The sequence below is a fragment of the Sciurus carolinensis genome, chromosome 1, assembly GCF_902686445.1.
Source record: "Sciurus carolinensis chromosome 1, mSciCar1.2, whole genome shotgun sequence".
Classification (NCBI taxonomy): domain Eukaryota; kingdom Metazoa; phylum Chordata; class Mammalia; order Rodentia; family Sciuridae; genus Sciurus; species Sciurus carolinensis.
Genome location: NC_062213.1, coordinates 43263595 through 43283309, shown reverse-complemented (window position 1 = coordinate 43283309; position 19715 = coordinate 43263595). Strand labels below are relative to the sequence as shown.

General features: G+C 34.5%; 1 protein-coding gene across 1 annotated transcript in view; it reads left to right on the top strand.

Moving 5' to 3' along the window:
• Positions 1 to 19715, top strand: part of Ints8 (integrator complex subunit 8) — a 54577-nt gene that overhangs the window by 11650 nt on the left and 23212 nt on the right. Inside the window, exons 8-15 of the mRNA XM_047540693.1 lie at positions 1830 to 1985; positions 4436 to 4536; positions 5072 to 5213; positions 10788 to 10858; positions 11234 to 11409; positions 12664 to 12797; positions 15125 to 15235; positions 18831 to 19032. Of these exons, the coding sequence (XP_047396649.1) occupies positions 1830 to 1985; positions 4436 to 4536; positions 5072 to 5213; positions 10788 to 10858; positions 11234 to 11409; positions 12664 to 12797; positions 15125 to 15235; positions 18831 to 19032 (1093 nt within the window). The remainder of the gene's footprint in view (positions 1 to 1829; positions 1986 to 4435; positions 4537 to 5071; positions 5214 to 10787; positions 10859 to 11233; positions 11410 to 12663; positions 12798 to 15124; positions 15236 to 18830; positions 19033 to 19715) is intronic.

Below are 19715 nucleotides of genomic sequence, written 5' to 3'. Positions count from 1 at the left end.
TAAGTTGTCCAGGCTAACCTTGAACTTATTATCCTCCTGCCTCAGCCTCCCAAATAGCTGAGATTATAGGTGTGCACCATGATTCCTGGCTATGTTATTCACTTTTTTTTTTTTTTTTTAATTTAATATTTTTCTAGATGTTGATGGACTTTTTTTAATGTGGTACTGAGAATCAAACCTAGCGCCTCACACATGCTAGGCAAGTGTTCTATCACTGAGCCACAACCCAGCTCAGGTTATATTCACTCTTTATTATAAAGCTTTATTTGTGTCTTAAGAATAAACTTCTGTTCAGATTTTAGAATTGTTTAATTCCTATAAATACTTACCATATCAGTGTTGGTTTGTTTTTTTTTTTTTTTTTTTTTTTTTGTGGTGCTGGGAATTGAACCCAGGCCTTGTGCATGCAAAGCAAGCACTCTGCCATCTGAGCTATATCCCCAGGCCCTAGTGGTTATTTTTTAAAAGCAATAAATTTGTAAAACCCAATTGCTTTCCAGCTTTATTTTTCTGATCAGTAGTGTTTTACACTTCATTTACTTGAATCAGTGTATTTAATCATTAGTATTAAAATTTATTTTGTTAATAAGGGTGAAATATAATATCTTTAAAAATTTACCTTAATTCCTACTGAGGATAGACTTTAAATCTGATTATTGCTGGGCATGGTAGCATTGTGTGTAGTCCCAGAGACAGGGGGCTGAGGCAGGAAGATCACAAATTTGTGCCATACGTGGTAGGTTAGTAAGGTCCTCAGCACCTCAGTGAGACTGTCTCAAAATAAAAAGGATGGGGATGGAGCTCAGGAGTAAAGTGTGCCTCAGGGTTCAATCCTCAGTAGAACACTTGTGTAGCATGTGTGAGGCCCTGAATTCAGTACTGCTATATTGATAGAGATGACTACATTTTAAGGTTTATAACTATGTTTTTGTATGCCATGTGCTTGGAAACATCCCTGCTTCAATCTCTTCTTTCCTTAGAGAAATTAAAATGCCTTTGAGATTTAATTTAGTTTGTTCTTTTCTCTGTGTGTGTGTGTTAATGGGAATCAAACTCAGGGCTTCATGCATGCTAAGCAAGTGTTCTGCTGTGGAGCTTATACCCTTAGACTAGATCTTTTATAGATCTATTAGGAATTCCAATTTAACCTTGCCCAAGGACCTCATCAGATTTCTAATTTCAGTGCGTTTTTAAAAGTATAGTAATGTAAAACCCTCACTTTCTCAAATGTTTCTCTTAAAAAAGATGTTTTTGGCAGCAGCATTTCTTTTCTTCCTAATTGAAGAGTTAGAGTTTTCTGTACTATCTCCTTTGCATTTCTGACTCACATGTATTTAAAAATGTGTAAACTTGTTTTTAACATTGTTCATTCTTCGTTAATGTCTTACTTTTCATGCCTGGATAGAGAAATGATAATGTCTTCTTTTTTTAATTTGACCCCAAAACTTTAAACCAGGGATTGGCAAAAAAAAAAAAAAAAAAAAAAAAAAATTTGGTGTGGGAGGGGTAAAGGGGCAGGTGGTAAATACATTAGACTTTGTGGTCCATATTCAGTCTTTGTCTGACATTCTTTTTTGTTATCATTTACAATCCTAAAAATTGTTTTTATCTCAGTGAACTAATAAACAATAGACCCCAGGCTGCATTTGTCCTATGAATAGTACTTTGCTGATCCCTCCTTTAAGTGTTTAACCTTTTCATTTTTTACGGTTCTTCCAGATGATAACTTTCTGTTATCATTTTCTTGTACTGTTAAGAACATTAAGGGGGTACTAGATTATTGTTTATATTACATTAATGGATAATGATATATAACTCTTACTTTACAGATAGGTTCATTATCTCTTCATTGTACCATAGATGAGAAGCGGTTAGCTGGCTATTGTCAAGCATGTGATGTTCTTGTACCTTCTTCTGATAGTACCTCTCAACAATTGACTCCATATAGTCAAGTCCACATTTGTTTGAGATCTGGTAACTATCAGGTAAGATATATGATGGGGATGCACTGGTATAGCTGAAAAGTTTTGGAAACCAGACAAAAAAACTGAGTTCCAGTCGTGATTTTACCATTTACCAGTTGTATGATTTGGACACATCACTTAAATCCACTGACTGGCTTAAAAAGTAGTGGTAATAGTTGCCACATTTCATAAGTGTTAACTACACAGATTTTTTTTTTTATTATTGATATTGTCCTTTTTTGACCGAATAGAATTCGCCCATCATAAATTAATTCTGTAAGAAACTCTAGAAACAGAACTTTTAACTTAAGTTATAGGTAGATAGCTTTTAATTTTATGGATCTTGAAGTTTTTTGTTCATTTTGAAAGTATATTTTTGTATCATAGCTTTATTCACCTTTGTAATACTACAGCAGGAGGAGAGTATGAACAAAGTGGTTTTGTTAGGTTGTTACGCTCATTTGCAAAGCCTACGTGCTCTTAAGCTTGGTTGTCATCTCAGGGTGTTGAGCTATCTTGCACCTCAGTGCTTATCTTTAGCTTTGTAATGAAATCACTGGAAGTTAGAGTGTGTACTTTGAAGTATTTATTGAAAAACTTTCATTCTAGATAGTGAACAGTGCCTTAATGTTATTTAACTCAAAACTGAAATCATGAAATGACAAAGCTGTAACTTACTTTCAGTTTTATGTTTCCATAGATGAAGGGGTGGCGGGAACAATACTTTCTTCCCTTGTTCCTGATTCTTCTTTTAATATTGCTTTCCCCTATGTTAGAAAATTAAATTTTCTTTTTTAAGAAGTAGATTTTTAGTTGTAAATGGACAAAATACCTTTATTTAGTTAGTTATATGTGGTGCTGAGGATTGAACCCAGTGCCTCACATGTGCTAGACAAGCACTCTACCACTGAGCCAAAACCCCAGCCCTGAGAAAACTAAATTTTCTTCTTTCTTTCTTTCTTTCTTTTTTTTTTATACTAGGATTGAACTCAGGGGCACTTAACCACTGAGCCACCTCCCCAGCCCTTTTTATTTTTGATTCTGAGACCAGGTCTTACTAAATTGCTTAGGGTCTTGATAAATTGCTGAGTCTGACTTTGAATTTGGAATTATAGGTGTGAGACACTGCACCTGGCAGAAAATTAAATATTCTTGAACATGAATTATAGATGTGGGTGAATTAAGTCTAGAGATCTTTCGGTTAGCCACTCTCTAGAGCAGACTTATAGACGAGGGTCCATATGGTAATATACCGATTTTTTTTTTTTTTTCTCTTCTCTGGGAATCATTGAACCCAGGGCCTCACTCATGCTAGGCAAGTGCTATACCACTGAACTACAAGTTGCCCAGGTTGACCTCAGATTTGCTCTCCTTCTTCCTTTGCCTTCCTAGTGCTAGAATTATAGGCAAGTAGCTGGGTTTATAAGCCCAGTGGTTCTACAGTTTGAAAACACTTTTATCAGCACTTTTGTGGTAGTGACTGATTAGCTTCGTTTTCAGAAATCCTCTTCCCATCTCCCCACCCTATCACCCCTTCTTTCTTTTTTCGTTTTCCATTGCTTGACAAGACTAAGAGGAAAAAAAATAACTTTACTAATGTGGGTATTTTTATAATTGACTAATATTTTAATATCATTTACATTTACTAGAATTTTTTTTAGTATATGTTTTTTCTAGATGATTTAAATTATTAGTTTTTAAAATATTTGTTCTGTGAAGCAAATTTAAAGTTTAAAAATTTTTTTATAAAGAGTTTGGATTGCTTCTCACTGATTTATTTTCCCCTACCTCTCATTTTTTGATCCATGATTTTCAACTTTAAAAAAAGGGAGAATTTTTTTTTTTTGGTATTGGGGATTGAACTCAGGGGTCACTGAACCACTGAGCCACATCCCGAGCCCTGTTCTGTATTTTGTTTAGAGACAGGGTCTCACTGAGTTGCTTAGTGCCTCACTGTTGCTGAGGCTGCTTTGAACTTGAAATCCTCCCGTCTTCGCCTCCCGACCTGCTGGGATTACAGTTATGCACCACTGTGCCTGGAAGGATAATTTTTTTAATATAATTTTTTCATTTGTTCTTTTTATATATGAATGATTGCAGAGTATATTTTGGCATATTATACGTACATGGAGTATAACTTATTCTAATTAGTATTCCATTCTTGTGGTTGTACATGATGGGGAGTTTCAGTGGCAGATGATTTTTATTCTTTTTTTTTGCGTGGTGCTGGGGATCGAACCCAGGGCCTTAGGCTTGCAAGGCAAGCACTCTACCAACTGAGCTATATTCTCAGCCCTGATGATGATTTTTATTCTTAATCTAATTTTAGAATTTTAGAAAGAGAATGTTTTCCCAGTAAAATATATTTATGATATTCTTCAACTTGTATTTTCCAGTATAGAAAGAATTTTTTAAAGTAAAAAAACTGCCATGATTTTTGAAATGGATACAATTTTATATATGTGTTCTAGGAGGTTATACAGATTTTCATTGAAGATAATTTAACCTTCAGTTTACCTGTCCAGTTCCGGCAATCAGTGCTAAGAGAACTCTTTCAGAAAGCTCAACAAGGGTGAGTAAGTTGACAAATTACTTTTCAGGTTCTGAGTAAAAGAGCAAGTGCTTTCTGGTTTTGAAAAACCTACCTCCAGTTTATCTACAAATCTTTGACATTACTTTCACTTTTGTTAATATAAGGGAACACAACCAAAGGATACATTCTAAAGTTGTTTTTCTAGTTTGTTTTAAAAGTGCTTTCAGGGAGAAAGTTACACAAAGCAGAATTAATTCTGTTGCCTAATCTGTAACTAATTATCCCCTGATAAATTAAAAACCTATTCTTTTTTTCCCCCTGACTTGGTATATGATATTTACTAGTTTGTTTGAATATCCTAAAATCTTCTTAAGTAAGATTGCCTGGGCTGGGGAGGTAGCTCAGTGGTAGACTTGCTTAGCATATTTGTAAGGCCCTGAGTTTGATCCCCATTTCTGGAAAGGGAAAGATAAAAATGACAAAAGGAATAAATGACTCATTTTTGTGAATTTATTGTTGTAATATACACCTTTTAAAAAATAATAAAAATAACAGTGGATCTACTTTTTTACAGAAATGAAGCTCTAGATGAAATCTGTTTTAAAGTCTGTGCCTGCAACACAGTCCGTGATATATTGGAAGGTAGAACAATTAGTGTTCAATTTAACCAGCTGTTTCTTAGACCTAACAGAGAAAAAATAGACTTTCTTCTTGAGGTAAGATATTGTTCCCCTTTAGATTCATAATTAAATTTAATTAATTTGGTACTGGGGAATTGAACCTAGAGGCGCTTTACCACTGATCCACATCTTCACCCCTTATTTTGAGTCAGGGTCTCAGTAAGTTGTTTAGAGCCTTGCTTAATTGCTGAGGCTGGTCTTGAACTTGTGATCCTCCTGCTTCAGTCTCCCAAGTTACTGGGATTAAAGGTGTGTACCACCAAACCCAGCCATAATTCATAATTTTGCTTTTAAGTTTACCAGTGTCCCTTTACTATCTTTATCTACCTTCCTTTTCTGTGGCGGGTAGTTGATACTCTTGACAGACTGCTCTTCTACTTCATCTTCACTGTAGCTCTTTTGAGTTCCCCTCCTCCATATTTCTTCTACAGTTTTTATTGGATTTTCTTTGATCCTGCATTGACTTTTGCTCTCTCTTTAATGATTTTGTTTACACAACATTTGTCCTTGACTCATTCATTTTATCAAGCCATACAGAGCTTCAGTCACCTGTTAAGTCATTGTGCTCTAGAAATTCTCAAATCATTCCTTTAGTCTGTAATGTGAGCTGCAGAATCTGTGTGTTTTACTGGATTTCTCTACCTCTTTTTTTTTTTTTTAAAGGTACTGGGGATTGAACCTGAGGACACCTAATCACTGAGCTACATGCCTGCCCCTTTTTTACTTTTTAATTTTTAAATTTTTTGTTACCAGGGGATTGAACCCAGGGGCACTTAACCACTGTGCCACATTCCCAGCTGTTTTTATTATTTATCTTATGATAGAGTCTCACTAAGTTACTTAGGGCCTCACTAATTTGCTGAGACTGACTTTGAACTTACAATCCTCTTTTCTCAGCCTCCTGAGCCACTGGGATTACAGGTGTGCACACTACCATACCCAGCCCACCTTTTTAATTTTTTATTTTGAGATGGGATCTCACTAAGTTGATGAGGACCACGCTAAGGCTGCCCTCAAACTTGAGATCCTCCTGGCTCAACCTCTGAACTTGCTAGGATTGCAGGTGTATATACCACCATGCCTGGCTGAGTTTCTTTACCTCTTAACAGTTTTTTGTTTGTTTGTTTTTTTGTATTAGACAATTAAACTCGGGGCACTCAACCGCCGAGCCACATCTCCAGCCCTATTTTGTATTTTATTTAGAGACAAGGTCTCACTGAGTTGCTTAGTGCCTTGCTGTTGCTGAGACTGGCTTTGAACTCTTAATGATTTTGATGTAATAGGCACTGAGAGAACTTGAAAAATAATACCGCTTAATCAAAAATAGAGCATTACCAGCATTCTAGAAGCCCTTCTTATGCTGTTTAGCAAACTCTCAGCTTCATCCTGAGGTAACCACTACTCCCCCCCCTTTTTTTTTTGTGTGTGTGTGTGTGTGTGTGTGTGAAACCACTTCTTTGCTTACCTTTGAAAGTACCCAAAAGCATATTATTTGTCTATTTTGAACTTCATGTAAATGAAATCATAGAATATGATTTCTCACCTTTTTTACTGAACATTAAATTTGTGAAATTTATTCGAGATGTGTTTAGATACAGTTTTGTTTTGTTTTGTTTTTTTCTCATTGCTGGAAGGTGTTAAAACTTTATATGGACCATGCCATAATTTATTTATGAAATCATGATGGACATTTGTGTTGCTTATTGTTGTGTTGCAGTTATGTTGTTTGGAACATACTTGCACATACATCCAGGTGCACACTTACACCAGTGTATTTTACATATCGAGGGAAAGTATGTCCACAACAATATAATATCAGAGATGATTGTTTGATGGTATCTCATTGAGATTTTAATTTCCATTTCCATATTGCTGAGATTTGACAACTTTTCATTTGTTTTATTTATTTATTTCCATGGTTCTATTGACTGAACCCCGGGCCTCCTGCATGCTGGGCAAGCATTCTACCAGAGGTACATCTCCTGCCCTTGTTTTTGTTGATATGAATTTTGTCTTTTGAGGTAGCTATTCCAAATGTTGTGCCTCATTTTTCTATTAGGTTGTCTTTTTTTGTCTTTTTGGAAGGAGGTTTTGTTTTTTGTTTTTGTTTTTGTTTTTTTTTTCCTTTCTTTATAGGAGTTCTTTATTCTTTCTTTTACTAGTTTTAAATGTTGCAGGTATCTTCTCTGAGTTTGACTTCTTTTGGTCTTATATTGTTCCAAATTTTAATACAGTCAAATTACCAATCTTTTCCTTTATGGTAGTGATTTCTGTGTGTTCAACATAGCTTTTCCTATCCTAGGGTATAAAGATAGTCTTCTATTTTTGTCTAAAGCTTGATGTCATAGCCTTCTTTCCACCTTTAGGTGTTTTTAATCCAAAAATCCTTGATTTTTGTGTAACATGTGAAGTCAGAGGTCAGGTGTCAGGTGTCATTTTTCTTTTTTACCTGACTACCCATTTTTTCCAGCACAATTTATTATTTACTTCCATCTTTTGTTGTTGTTGTTATTATTTTTTACCAGTCTAGGGCCACCTCTTTTCTGTGCCAAGTGTGGATTTGTCACTGTGTTCTCCCCCTCCCCACACACACACTGGGAATATAACCCAGGGTCTTATGTGTGTGCTAGGTAAGTGCTCTTACCACTGAGCTATACCCCAGTCTGACTAATTTACTATATGTAGTAATATTTCGTGTTAGTTTTTCTTATAACTCTTCCTTATCTGATTATGGAAGTTTCTTTCTATTCTTAAGTCACTGAGGGTTCTTTTAAATTGTGAATGATTTTTAGGTTTATTAAATGCTTTTCCTGTGTATATTGAGATCTCAAAATTTTTTAATTTGGTAAAGTTTATTGATTTACATGTATTATATAGATCACCTCATGTTTTATATATATATATATATATATATATATATATAGAGAGAGAGAGAGAGAGAGAGAGAGAGAGAGAGTGAGAGAGATGGAAAATATATCTGCATGTCTGCAACAAACCCAACTAGGACATAATCTTTTTTAGATATAGCTTAATTTGATATGCTAATATTTATAAGTTTTTTTTTTTTTTTAACATTCATGTGTGAGATAGATTGATGCATATACTTTTCTTATCCTGTCAATCACTTAGGGCATTTTCTTTCTTTCTTTCTTTTTTTTTTTTTTGCAGTATGGAGTGTGTTAAAATGAAGTCACTGTCCCCCTCCCCCCCCCTCCGTATTGGATAGAATTTACCAATGAATCCTGGACTGAAGACTTTTTGTGATATTTTTGACACTCATTCAATTCATTAGTGATTATAGAGCTATTCTGTTTTTTCTTTTTTTCTTGGGCTAGTTTTAGGAAGTTATTTTCTAAGAATTTGTTCACTCATCTAAAATTTTAAGTTTATTAACATTTTTATTGTTTACAGCATTTATAGATGTCTACTAGTTCATGTTCTTATATCAATAACTTTTAAAAAATAAGGTGAAATTCCCATAACATATGCTCATATTTATCATAAATTAAATATTTTCTGTTGTTCCATGACACCTATACAATGCATCTCTGTATGATACCAGTTATGAAAGGAAATTCAAGTGTAATTTGAAAGAAGATGTCTTACAAATGACTGCAAACAATAGAAATTCATGTGCACAATTGAGCAAAATTATTAGAATATAAGCATATTGTATATAATACTCCAAGATGCTCACATATGATTTGTACTGATAGTTTAATCAAAAAATGGTATTGAGCATAGTACTTATCAAATTGTTTTGTTTGTTCTATTGATACCAGGGATTGAACACAGAGGCGCTCAACCACTGAGCTTCATCCCCAACCCTTTTTATTTTTTATTTTGAGACAGGGTCTTGCCAACTTGCTTAGGGCCTTATTAAGTTGCTGAGACTGGCTTTTGAATTCATGATCCTCTTTCCTCAGCCTCCTGAGCCACTGGGAGTACAGTGTGTGCCACCAAGCCCAACTGTTTGCTTTTTGAGACAAGTTCTCAGTAATGTTGCTCAGGCTGACCTTGTATTTCTTTTTTGTTTGTTTGCTACCACGGATTGAACCCAAGGGCACTTAACCACTGAGCTACATCCCTAACCCTTTTTAATTTTTACTTGGAAACAGGGTCTTGCTACATTGCTTAGGGCCACAATAAATTGCTAAGACTGGCTTTGAACTTGTAATCCTCTTGCCTTAGTCTCCTGAGCCGCTGTCATTATAGGCATGTGGGACCATGCCCAGCTTGGCCTTGTATTTCTTGACTCAGGCAATCCTCCTGCATCAGCCTGCCAAGTATTTGACAATACCGGAAAACACTACCATGCTTGGCTTCTGTTATTTTAATAACAGCTTCAGTGAGTTATATTTCATACCCCATGGGGTCCACCTGAAGTGTACAGTTTAGTAGTTTTCTTTACCCCCACCAAACCTTTTATTCACTCCTCATTTTTTCTAAATCATCCCAAGCTTAGAATATACTTTTCTTTTTTTTTTTAAATTTTACAACTACAGTCCCAGACCTTTTTCTTTTCTTTTTTTGAGATAGGTTCTTGCTAAGTGTCTGAGGCTGGCCTTGAGTTTGTAGTCCTCCTGCCTCAGTCTCCCAGATTGCTGGCATTATAGGTGTGGTCCACTGTGTGTGGCTCTCAGAATCTACTTACTTTCTGTAGATTTGTCCATGTTGGACTTGTCATATGAATTTATTCATTTAATAGTTTGTCTTTTAAAAAAATTTTTTTAAAACATTTTTTACAGACTGCATTTTGATTCATTGTAGATGACGCAGAGGAAAATGGGGGGGGTATAAAAAATGGTGGAATGAGACAGACATCATTACCCTGTGAACATGTATGATTACACGAATGGTATGAATCTACATTGTGTGCAACCACAGAAACTAAATGATGTACCCCATTTGTGTATAATAGTTGGTCTTTTTTAACTGGCTTCTTTCACTCGGTGTAACATTCTCATGGTTCATATTGTAGCCTTTATCATTTATTCCTTTTTTAATTAATATTCCATTTTTCATTTATCGATTTGATGGACTTCAAATTGTATAGTTTTTGTTTAGAAAATATTTAACACTTTGCCGTTAGGAGCTCTTACATTAGTTACATTTTATTTTGTCGTCTTGTAAGTACTATTTAAGGAGGACTCTTAATCTATAGAATAAATTTAGAATAATTGAAAATATTGTTTGTATATAACTGATGTTCCCACAGTTAGTTTCCATTATTATTTTTATTGTTTATTTTTTCACCTTTGGTTATTTTCTCATCATTGGTTCTGTATTCATTAGCTGTTACTGATCATTGTTGTCAACTGTTTCTCACAAGAACTGTTGATTCCTACAGCTTATTACTTATATTAAATTATTTGTAGTAAATTATTCTTTACTACCCGTAAATACCTGCAGGTATTAGAACAGACATATTCTCTTTCTGTAGTGAACTGTTATTCATTGGTCTTATCTCTTGTCTTAAATTACTTAATCAGATCTGTGATTACTTTGTGGTTGAAACAGGAAAATTCAATTGTTTTAAATCAAAACTTTAAAAACTGATCTACATTTTTTAAAGTGCTTATATTCAAATGAAATCACTCAAATTCCTAGGTATGTTCAAGATCAATAAATTTAGAAAAAGCTTCAGATTGTCTGAAAGGAAATATGGCTGCTTTTCTAAAGTAAGTACCTTTCTCTTTTTTGAACCTTTGAACTTAATCCTGTGAGAAAGTATCTTTTATTACCTTTTTCTATTTGTCCTATATATCTTAAAATCAGGCAGTAACTTGTTGGAAAAGCCAGTTAAGTTCAAATTTGTGTAGCTAAGTGAAACTTTTGGATTACATAGTTACTTTTCTTATATATCATAGCACTGGTATTAAAATTTTAAATAATGACCAAAGGGAAATTTTAAAATCTATTTAAAGATATTGCGATATAATTTATGAAATAATAGCTTTTTAAAATGGCTTATTAATAAAAATTGATTCATATGATTATTTTCCTCAAACTAAATTATACGCTTTTTTGTTTTATAATATTTCTTACTGATCTAGGAATGTGTGTCTGGGGTTGGAAGATCTGCAGTATGTTTTCATGATTTCTTCACATGAGCTTTTCATTACATTGTTGAAAGATGAAGAACGAAAGCTTCTTGTTGATCAGATGAGGAAGAGATCCCCTAGAGTAAATCTGTGCATTAAACCTGTAACTTCATTTTATGATATCCCAGGTTAGCACTCTAGTCTGCCAGCTAGACTGTTGGCACATTTTTGCCCTTCTATTCAAATTTACATTGAAATATATTTAAGGATTCCCTTTCACTTGTTTTGATTTATACTTATAGATATTTATCTGTCTGCTATAGTTAAGATTTCAGATTTCTGTATAAGCAGTTAAGTGGTAGGACTCTGTCAAGCCTATGGTTAATAAACAATCTTTTATGAGGCCAAGATTTTGGATGAGTACATAAAATCTAGATGGGGAAATAGACCAAGATAACCCCACTGCTAAGTTGTTGAAATTAAAAACAAGAAGGGAAGGGGAGTGGTAAGGGATAGTGGGCCAAGAAAGATGAAAATTTTGATTTTAGCCTTTATCATTGTGCTGCCATCTGTTGGCTAAACATTCAGCTTTGGCAACATCGCCATTTTTGCTTATTTATTTAATGATTTTTCTCCCACTTTTGCCCTAATTCATAAAAAGTGGAAAATACAGTGCTGTTTATTAATTAAAAACCATAAACTTCAAAACTTAGTATAGATGAGGCAAAGAATTCAGTTAGTTTAACATAAGCACAATTTTAACTACTTTGACCCTCACTAAATTTAAATTGGTTGACTGACCAGTAATAAAGGAAAAAGTAGTAACATTAACACATGTGAAATGCTAGATATATTATTGAAGACTGATAACTGAGAGTTTTTTTTTTTTTTTTTTTTTTTTTTTTTGGTATGTGATGCTGGGGATTGAACCCAGGGCCTTGTGCATGCAAGGCAAGCACTCTACTGAGCTACAACTCAGCCCTATAATTAGAATTTTAATGATCATTTTGGCTCTTTTCCCTCTTTTCCTTTCTCCTCAAAAAAACCACATCTTCAGTGTTTATTATTCAAAAGTTAAATTTCATACATGCTTTCATTTACACATTATGTTCAAAAATAGAAATCTCTGTATATGAATTATTCTTTCCATGTATTGTGAATATTCTTTCCATGAACCAATTACTGACTTTCACTTTGTTTATATTTTTACTGTTTTTCACATACATTCACTTACAAAGGCAGATGTATTTCAAATTATGGTAGATTTTCTATGTGAAGATAAAGTTAATAAGTAACTTACATTATGTTGAATGAGTCAGTTCTCAAAACAATAGCTGCTTTCAACTTTGAATACTTACAAATATCCAGCTTTAGTTGTCATTCTCATAGGTTTACATGTATCTTTGAGTTAAATCATTATTAAAATGGAACTCTTTTCTTAGCCTCAGCAAGTGTCAACATTGGTCAGTTGGAACATCAGCTTATATTGTCAGTGGATCCCTGGAGGATTCGACAGATTTTAATTGAATTACATGGTATGACTTCAGAGCGTCAGTTTTGGACAGTGTCTAATAAGGTAAGAAACCCTCTGTTTAGAACCCGTGTGAGGGGCTGGGGTTGTAGCTCAGTGGTGGAGTACTTGCCTAGCATGTGTGAGGCACTGGGTTTGATTCTTAGCACTACATATAAGTAAATATCTTAAAAAAAAAAAAAAAAAAAAAAGGTGTGAATTAATCTTCGTTTTTTAATCTAATCTATTAGAAGACCTGTCCTCTGGCCTTTTTGAGAGAAAGGACCCATTTTACTTAATTTTATAGTCTTCACCTGATCATAATTGTACATTTAACATACATTGGCAGAAAAAATTGAAAGTGTCCCAAAAAAAAAAAAAAAAAACCCTAAAACCTCAAAAAACTATTAAATCAGTAACATCTGGGCTGGGGTTGTGGCTCAGTGGTAGAGTGCTTGCCTAGCTTGTATGGGGCACTGGGTTCAATTCTCAGCACCACATATAGATAAATAAAATAAAGGTCCATCAACAACTAAAAATTTTTTTTAAAAATCAGTAACATCTAAAAATGAATTTATATCTTGTTGCTGAAGTATCTACATGCATTTTAAATGTAGCTATAAATATATGTATAATGTATACTACCTATAATAATCTTTAGTTAATATTAAGTACTGTTTAGGGTCCTTTTCTTCCCTGACCAGTGCTGGTTATCAAACCCAGGGCTTTGCTATTGCTAGGAAAACAGTCTACCACTGAACTATGCCTTGGGCCTTTGTTTTTAGTTTGTTTATTTATTTATTTATTTAAAATTTTTTTTAAATTGTAGATGGACACAATACCTTTATTTTAATGTGATGCTGGGGATGAAACCCACTGCCTCACACGATCTAGGGAAGTACTCTCCCACTCAGCTGTAACCCCAGCCCCTTGTTTTTACTTTATTTTGTGTGGTATGTAGTACTGGGGATCAAACCTAGGAGTGCTCTGCCTCTTGAACTATATCTGCAACCTTCCAACTTGTGATCCTGAGTAGCTGAAATTATAGGCATTCACCACCTTGCTCAACTTGGTTTTGCTTTTCAATACTGTCTTCAAATCTAAAGCCTACACCATGGAATCTCAGTGTATTAAAAGTTCTTCATAGAACATTTTTGGCTTTAAATGTTCTTTTAAAATGTCCCATCTAATGTATTTACCTATTTCTGAGGTTATCTATTTAAATATCTTGCACGAAAAGTGCAAATGAAAATAACTTTTAAAGCCCCATTTCATCCTGGTGTGGTGGCATAGGACTATAATCCCAGCGGCTTGGGAGACTAAGGCAGGAGGATTGTGAGTTCAAAGCCAGCCTCAGCAACTTAGGGAGGCCCTGAGGAATTCATTGAGACCCTGTCTATATAAAGGGACTGGGGATGTGGCTGAGTGGTTAAGTGCCCTGGGTTCAGTCCCAGGTAGCAAAAAAACAAAACAAAACACCATTTCAGTGAAAGATATCTTAGGCATAAAAGTAAATAAACCACAGATGTAGGAGAAATATGTGGCAGTGCTTCTAATTAACTGCATACTACTCCTCCGGCTGAAGGAGTAGTGGAAAAGCAACCAGAAATTCATTTATAATTTTAAGGGACTTAAACATATTTAAGCACAGTGAAATGAAAAATTATTCTAAACATTAGTTGGTCTTCCTTGCTGTTGATATTATTTATTAGTATTAATTTTTAAGGTGAAGAAATATAGCATAATAGTTAAGAGAAGCAATTCTGAGACTTAACTGCCTAAGTTTGAATTCCGTCTCTGCACTTAACTAGTGCCATTATCTTAGAAAAGTTAACTTCTGTGTGCCTGTTTTCTCATTTGTGAAGTGGGGATAATAGTACCCATTTCATAGTATTATGAGGATAGCATAAGTTAAAACAAAGCTTCTAAATTTTACACATGCTTTCATTAACACATTAGGTTCAAAAGAAGGAATCTATATATGAATTAATTTCTTCAGAAAGTTCTGATCCATGTAATTATTGTTGCTCACCAACATGAAAATGTTCATTTTGATTAGCATTTCATTATTTCTGTCATTTTTCTTTCTCTTTGAAAAATGATCTGTAAATGATTTTTCCCCCCAGTGCTGGGTCTTGAACCCAGGGATGCTCTACCACTGAGATATATCCCCAGCCCTTTTTATTTCATTTTTGAGATCAGGTCTTGCTAAGTTACTGAGTATCTCACCAAGTTGCTAAGGCTTACCTCAAACTTGCAGACCTCCCAAGTTGCTGGGGTTACAGGTGTGTGCCTGGTTTATGAATGATTTTATTTTTTTTTATGTTTGAATGTTGCAGAAAGATTCTCATCTAGATTTGGCTTTCTTTGTTCTGTATTTTAATTTCTTCTAGTGGGAAATACCTTCTGTGTATAGTGGCGTTATCCTAGGAATTAAGGACAGTTTAACAAGAGATTTAGTATACATTCTCATGGCCAAAGGCTTACACTGCAGTACTGTTAAGGTGAGTAAAAGTGTGCATCAAATGCTTGTTATGAATATGCTTTAATAATTTTAGCAAAAAGTTAGGAATTAAAACCTGTTATCTTTTCCTGGTCTTAAAAATCATAGTGTAGACCTAAAAAGATTGGCCTAATATTCCATTTGAAAAGGCATTTTAGTCAGCTTTTTCTTTTACCCTTATAATTATACTGCAGTTGTTTCAGACATGTGGGCACCACTTTTATACCTTTTAAAAGTCTAGATAGCAGGCATGGTGGTTCATGCCTTGTGGTCCAGCTACATAGGAGACTGAGGCAGGAGGATCACTTGAGTCCAGTAGTTAGAACCAGCCTGGGCAACATTGTGAGACCTCATTTCTTTTTTTTTTTTTTTTTTTTTTTGCGGTACTGGGGATTGAACCGAGGGCCTTGTGCTTGCAAGGCAAACACTCTACCAACTGAGCTATATCCCCAGCCTGAGACCTCATTTCTTGAATGAATGAATTTAGAGAGCATGAAAAAGGTATCATTTATATTCTTTAGGATTTAGTTAGTAAGATTGTATAAAAGGATTTAAAAAAAAATGTTCAAATTACTTTTATAGTATATTTTATAGAAGGAATATGCAGTCTAAGAAGTTGAAACATGAGCATAAGTCATTATGAGTGTAATTGTGCAACTAACAGTTTTCCTATTATATAGGAAGCTTAAAGGTAGCATTTGGAAGGCAGGACTCCTGAGCTGAAACTGAGGCTTAAATCAGGTAGCTATTTAAAGAAAGTCAAAGACATTGAAGACAGAGGATGATACCATTAATAAAAGTTGAAAGATAAGAAAGAATGGTACGTGTGGGGATTGGAAGCAGTTCCCTTGATTACAGTGTTGTTAGGAAGGTAGTAAGGTAACTGGGAAATTAAGATTCACACTGAGAAGACTCCTGTGAGCTTTATTAAAGAGATTGGTGTTTCTGAACCAGCAGTCCTACCTGAATCACACAGCTAGAAGTAGTCTAAGAAATAGACATTGTAGTTTAAGGAAGCAGTTCTTAGCTTCGCAACTTAATTTTTTCCCTAAAATTGACCTGAAAACATACACTTAGAGTCCACATGTAGTGTCAGTTCTCCATTCCCACCTCTGTTTTCGCACTTACCCTTTTCCTGCTGACTAAACTACATGGGGTGGGAGAGCAGCATAATGTAACCAAGTTTTGAAACCAAGTGGTATAAATCCTCTGGTTTTGTTGTATTTGAAAGTCATGTTGGCTGTTATTGGTAGTTTGCTTTTTCATATAAATTTTAGAATTAGCTTTTTAGTGGCTAAATAGGCTATAGTTTTGATTCAGATTGTGATAAGTACGAATAAATTTGGAGAAAATTGCTATTTTAATCTTGTTTATGTACATAAGCATACTTTTATTTATGTCTTTATTCTCATCAGTTTGTCATTTTCATTGTACAACTCTTAAACACATGTTGTTGGATTTATTCCTAAATGTATGTTTTTTTAAAAATATAAAGTATAGGGCTGGGGATATGGCTCAGTTGGTAGAGTGCTTGCCTCACAAGCACAAGGCCCTGGGTTGAATCCCCAGCACCACACACACACACACACACAAAAAAAATTTGCAAAAAAAAAAAAAAAATAGTAATATAAAGTATAATTCATTATTTGAAAGCCAGTATTTTCGCTACAGCAGGAATTAATCCTTTGTACTTCCTTAAACTTAAGCTTTAAATTCACATAGAAAGTAAGTACTTTTACAAGAGCAGGTAGAAAGGGAGCAAAAAAAAAAATCTTTCTTTTTTTTTTTTTTTTTTTCTTTCGGTTTGGTACTAAGAATTGAACCCAGGGGTATTTAACCATTGATCCACATCCCTAGACCTTTTTATTTTATTTTCTTATTTTGAGACAGGGTCTCAATAAGTTCTTTTCTTTTCTTTTCTTTTTTTTTTTTTTTTTGGGGGGGGGGTTTCTGGGGATCGAACCCAGGGCCTTGTGCTTGCAAGGCAAGCACTCTACCGACTGAGCTATCTCCCCAGCCCCAATTTGTAATTTTTTAGTAGCTCACATTTATTCTCAGTTTGTGTATTTTTAGTGCTGTGAATTGAACCCAGGACCTCATGCATGCTAGACAAGTATTCTACCAGTGAGCTGTATCCCCAGCCCTGTAGCTTGCATTTTTTAAAAATTTATTTTTTATTTAATTTTTTTGTTCTAATTAGTTATATGTGACAATAGAATGCATTTATGCATTTTGGTAAATCATACATAATGGAATATAATTTCTCATTTTTCTAATTACACATGTTGTAGGATTATAGCCCCCATTTTAAAAAGTAAAAATACAGTGATTTTAATGAGACATTTAATTTGAATTATTATAATATCAAAATTATTTCAATGTGTAATCAGTATAGGATGTTGAGATATTTTGCATTCTTTTTCTTACCTGAGAGCTGTGTTCAAAATATACCATTTGATACTATAATTACCTCATTTTGGACTGATCACATTTTGTATGTGAATAGCCATTTGGTAGCAAGTGGCTGCTGCATTGGACACTGTCACTAGACAAATTAAGTTATTGACATTTTAATGGGAGGCATGTAATTGGCAGCTTTTCTTACACATCTAAAATAGCATATATTGGATACAAAGAGTATTCTGCAATTATATATATATTAATTCTTTTGTTTATTCACTAAAAATTGTGTCAGAGGTAAAGAATCAGAAACTCAAAGTATAAAATTGTCCAAGATCACACAACTGGTAAGTGGCACAGTAGGAAGGAATAAAAAGAAGAGAACACTCTATAGAAATATTTAGGGAGTACAATCTAGGGATTGGTGACTGATTTGATGTGGACAGCAAGAGGGAAAAAAGAATCAAGGATGATGCTTAGGTTTCTGGTTTGGGTCTCAGCGATGGCAATCTCAGTGAAATGTTCAGGAAACTTTTTAAAAGGCATATTATGAACTGTTTTGGCTTTTTTGTTTGTTTTTTGTTTGTTTGCTGGTGCTCAGGATCAAACCCTGAGTCTCAAGAGCTTTCTTGCTGAGCTACATCCCCATCCCTTATGAGTTTATTTTTGCAATGTGTAATTTGAGACTGCAATTGGAAACATAATCCTGAAGCATGGGAAATGGTCTGGACTGGAGATACCAGTGTGAGGTCATGGAAGATAACCCAAGAATTCACAGAGCATGGAGCTCAAGGGAATGCAACATTGGGTCCAAGAAAGAATGGTGTGATAGATATGGGGAAGACAGATGTGGAAAGGGAAAAGAGAATGTTTAAAAAAAAAAAAAAGTGCACAGCACTGGAAGGTAACTGAAAAATGTTTAATTGATTAGAAAACCTTTGGTTTGTGAAAGTTATTTCTTTGTAGTGATGGGAGTACAGTCAGATTATTAAAATGAATAAGACATGGAGAAAGATAATGAGTGAAAATTAGTCTTTAGAAAACTTGGGATAAGTAAATGCTAGAGAAAAAGATAATCTGGCTTCACTCCTTGAGGTGAGCATTGTTAATCATTTAAATTAATTCTTTGTACTGAAGACACACTTTTTTTACTCCAAAGAAAAGGGACTCAGGCTATTCTGTTATTTCTTTTATAGGACTTTTCCCATGCTAAACAGCTATTTGCTGCTTGTTTGGAGTTGGTAACAGAGTTCTCACCAAAACTTCGTCAGGTCATGCTGAATGAGATGTTACTTTTGGATATTCATACACATGAAGCTGGAACAGGGCAGTCAGGGGAAAGACCTCCCTCTGACCTTATTAGTAGGGTACGAGGATATCTGGAAATGAGGCTTCCTGGTAAGACTGGTTCACAAAGTCAAATTCAGAAATTCAGTACCTAAGTAAGTGTGGGAATAGCAGTTTAAAAAAAATGACTTTACTATCTATAAAAATTTCTCTAACAGTACTTGGATTTGGCATTCATTTGAGAACATTGGAGAAAAATGGAGGAAACTACTTCCTAGAATTTCTATAACACAGTATTACAAACTGGGTAATTTAAAACAAAAATTTATTGTCTCACAACACTGGAAGTTAGATGTCTGAAATCAAGGCGTTTCAGGCCATTCTTCCTCCAAAGGCTCTCTACCTCTTCTTGATTACCTCCCAGCAGTCTTTGATATTCCTTGGCGTGTAGCTAGATGTATCCAGTCTCTGTCTTTGTCTTTATGAAGCATCCTCTCTTGTGGTTGTTTCTTCTCTTCTTAAAAGGATATCAGTCATTTGATTTGGGGCCTACCTTAAACCAGCATGGCTCATCTCAACTAGTTATATCTGCATAGACCCTGTTTTCAAATAAGGTTACATTCTAAAGTTCCAGGAGTCCATGAATTTTTGTGGAACTATTCAGTGTGCTATAAAAACTATATTGCAGTGATTTTGTTTTGTTTTTGAAATAGGGTCTTGCCATGTTTCCCATGTTGCCCTGAAACTCCTAGGTTCAAGTGATCTCCTGCCTCAGCTTCATGAGTAGGTAGGGC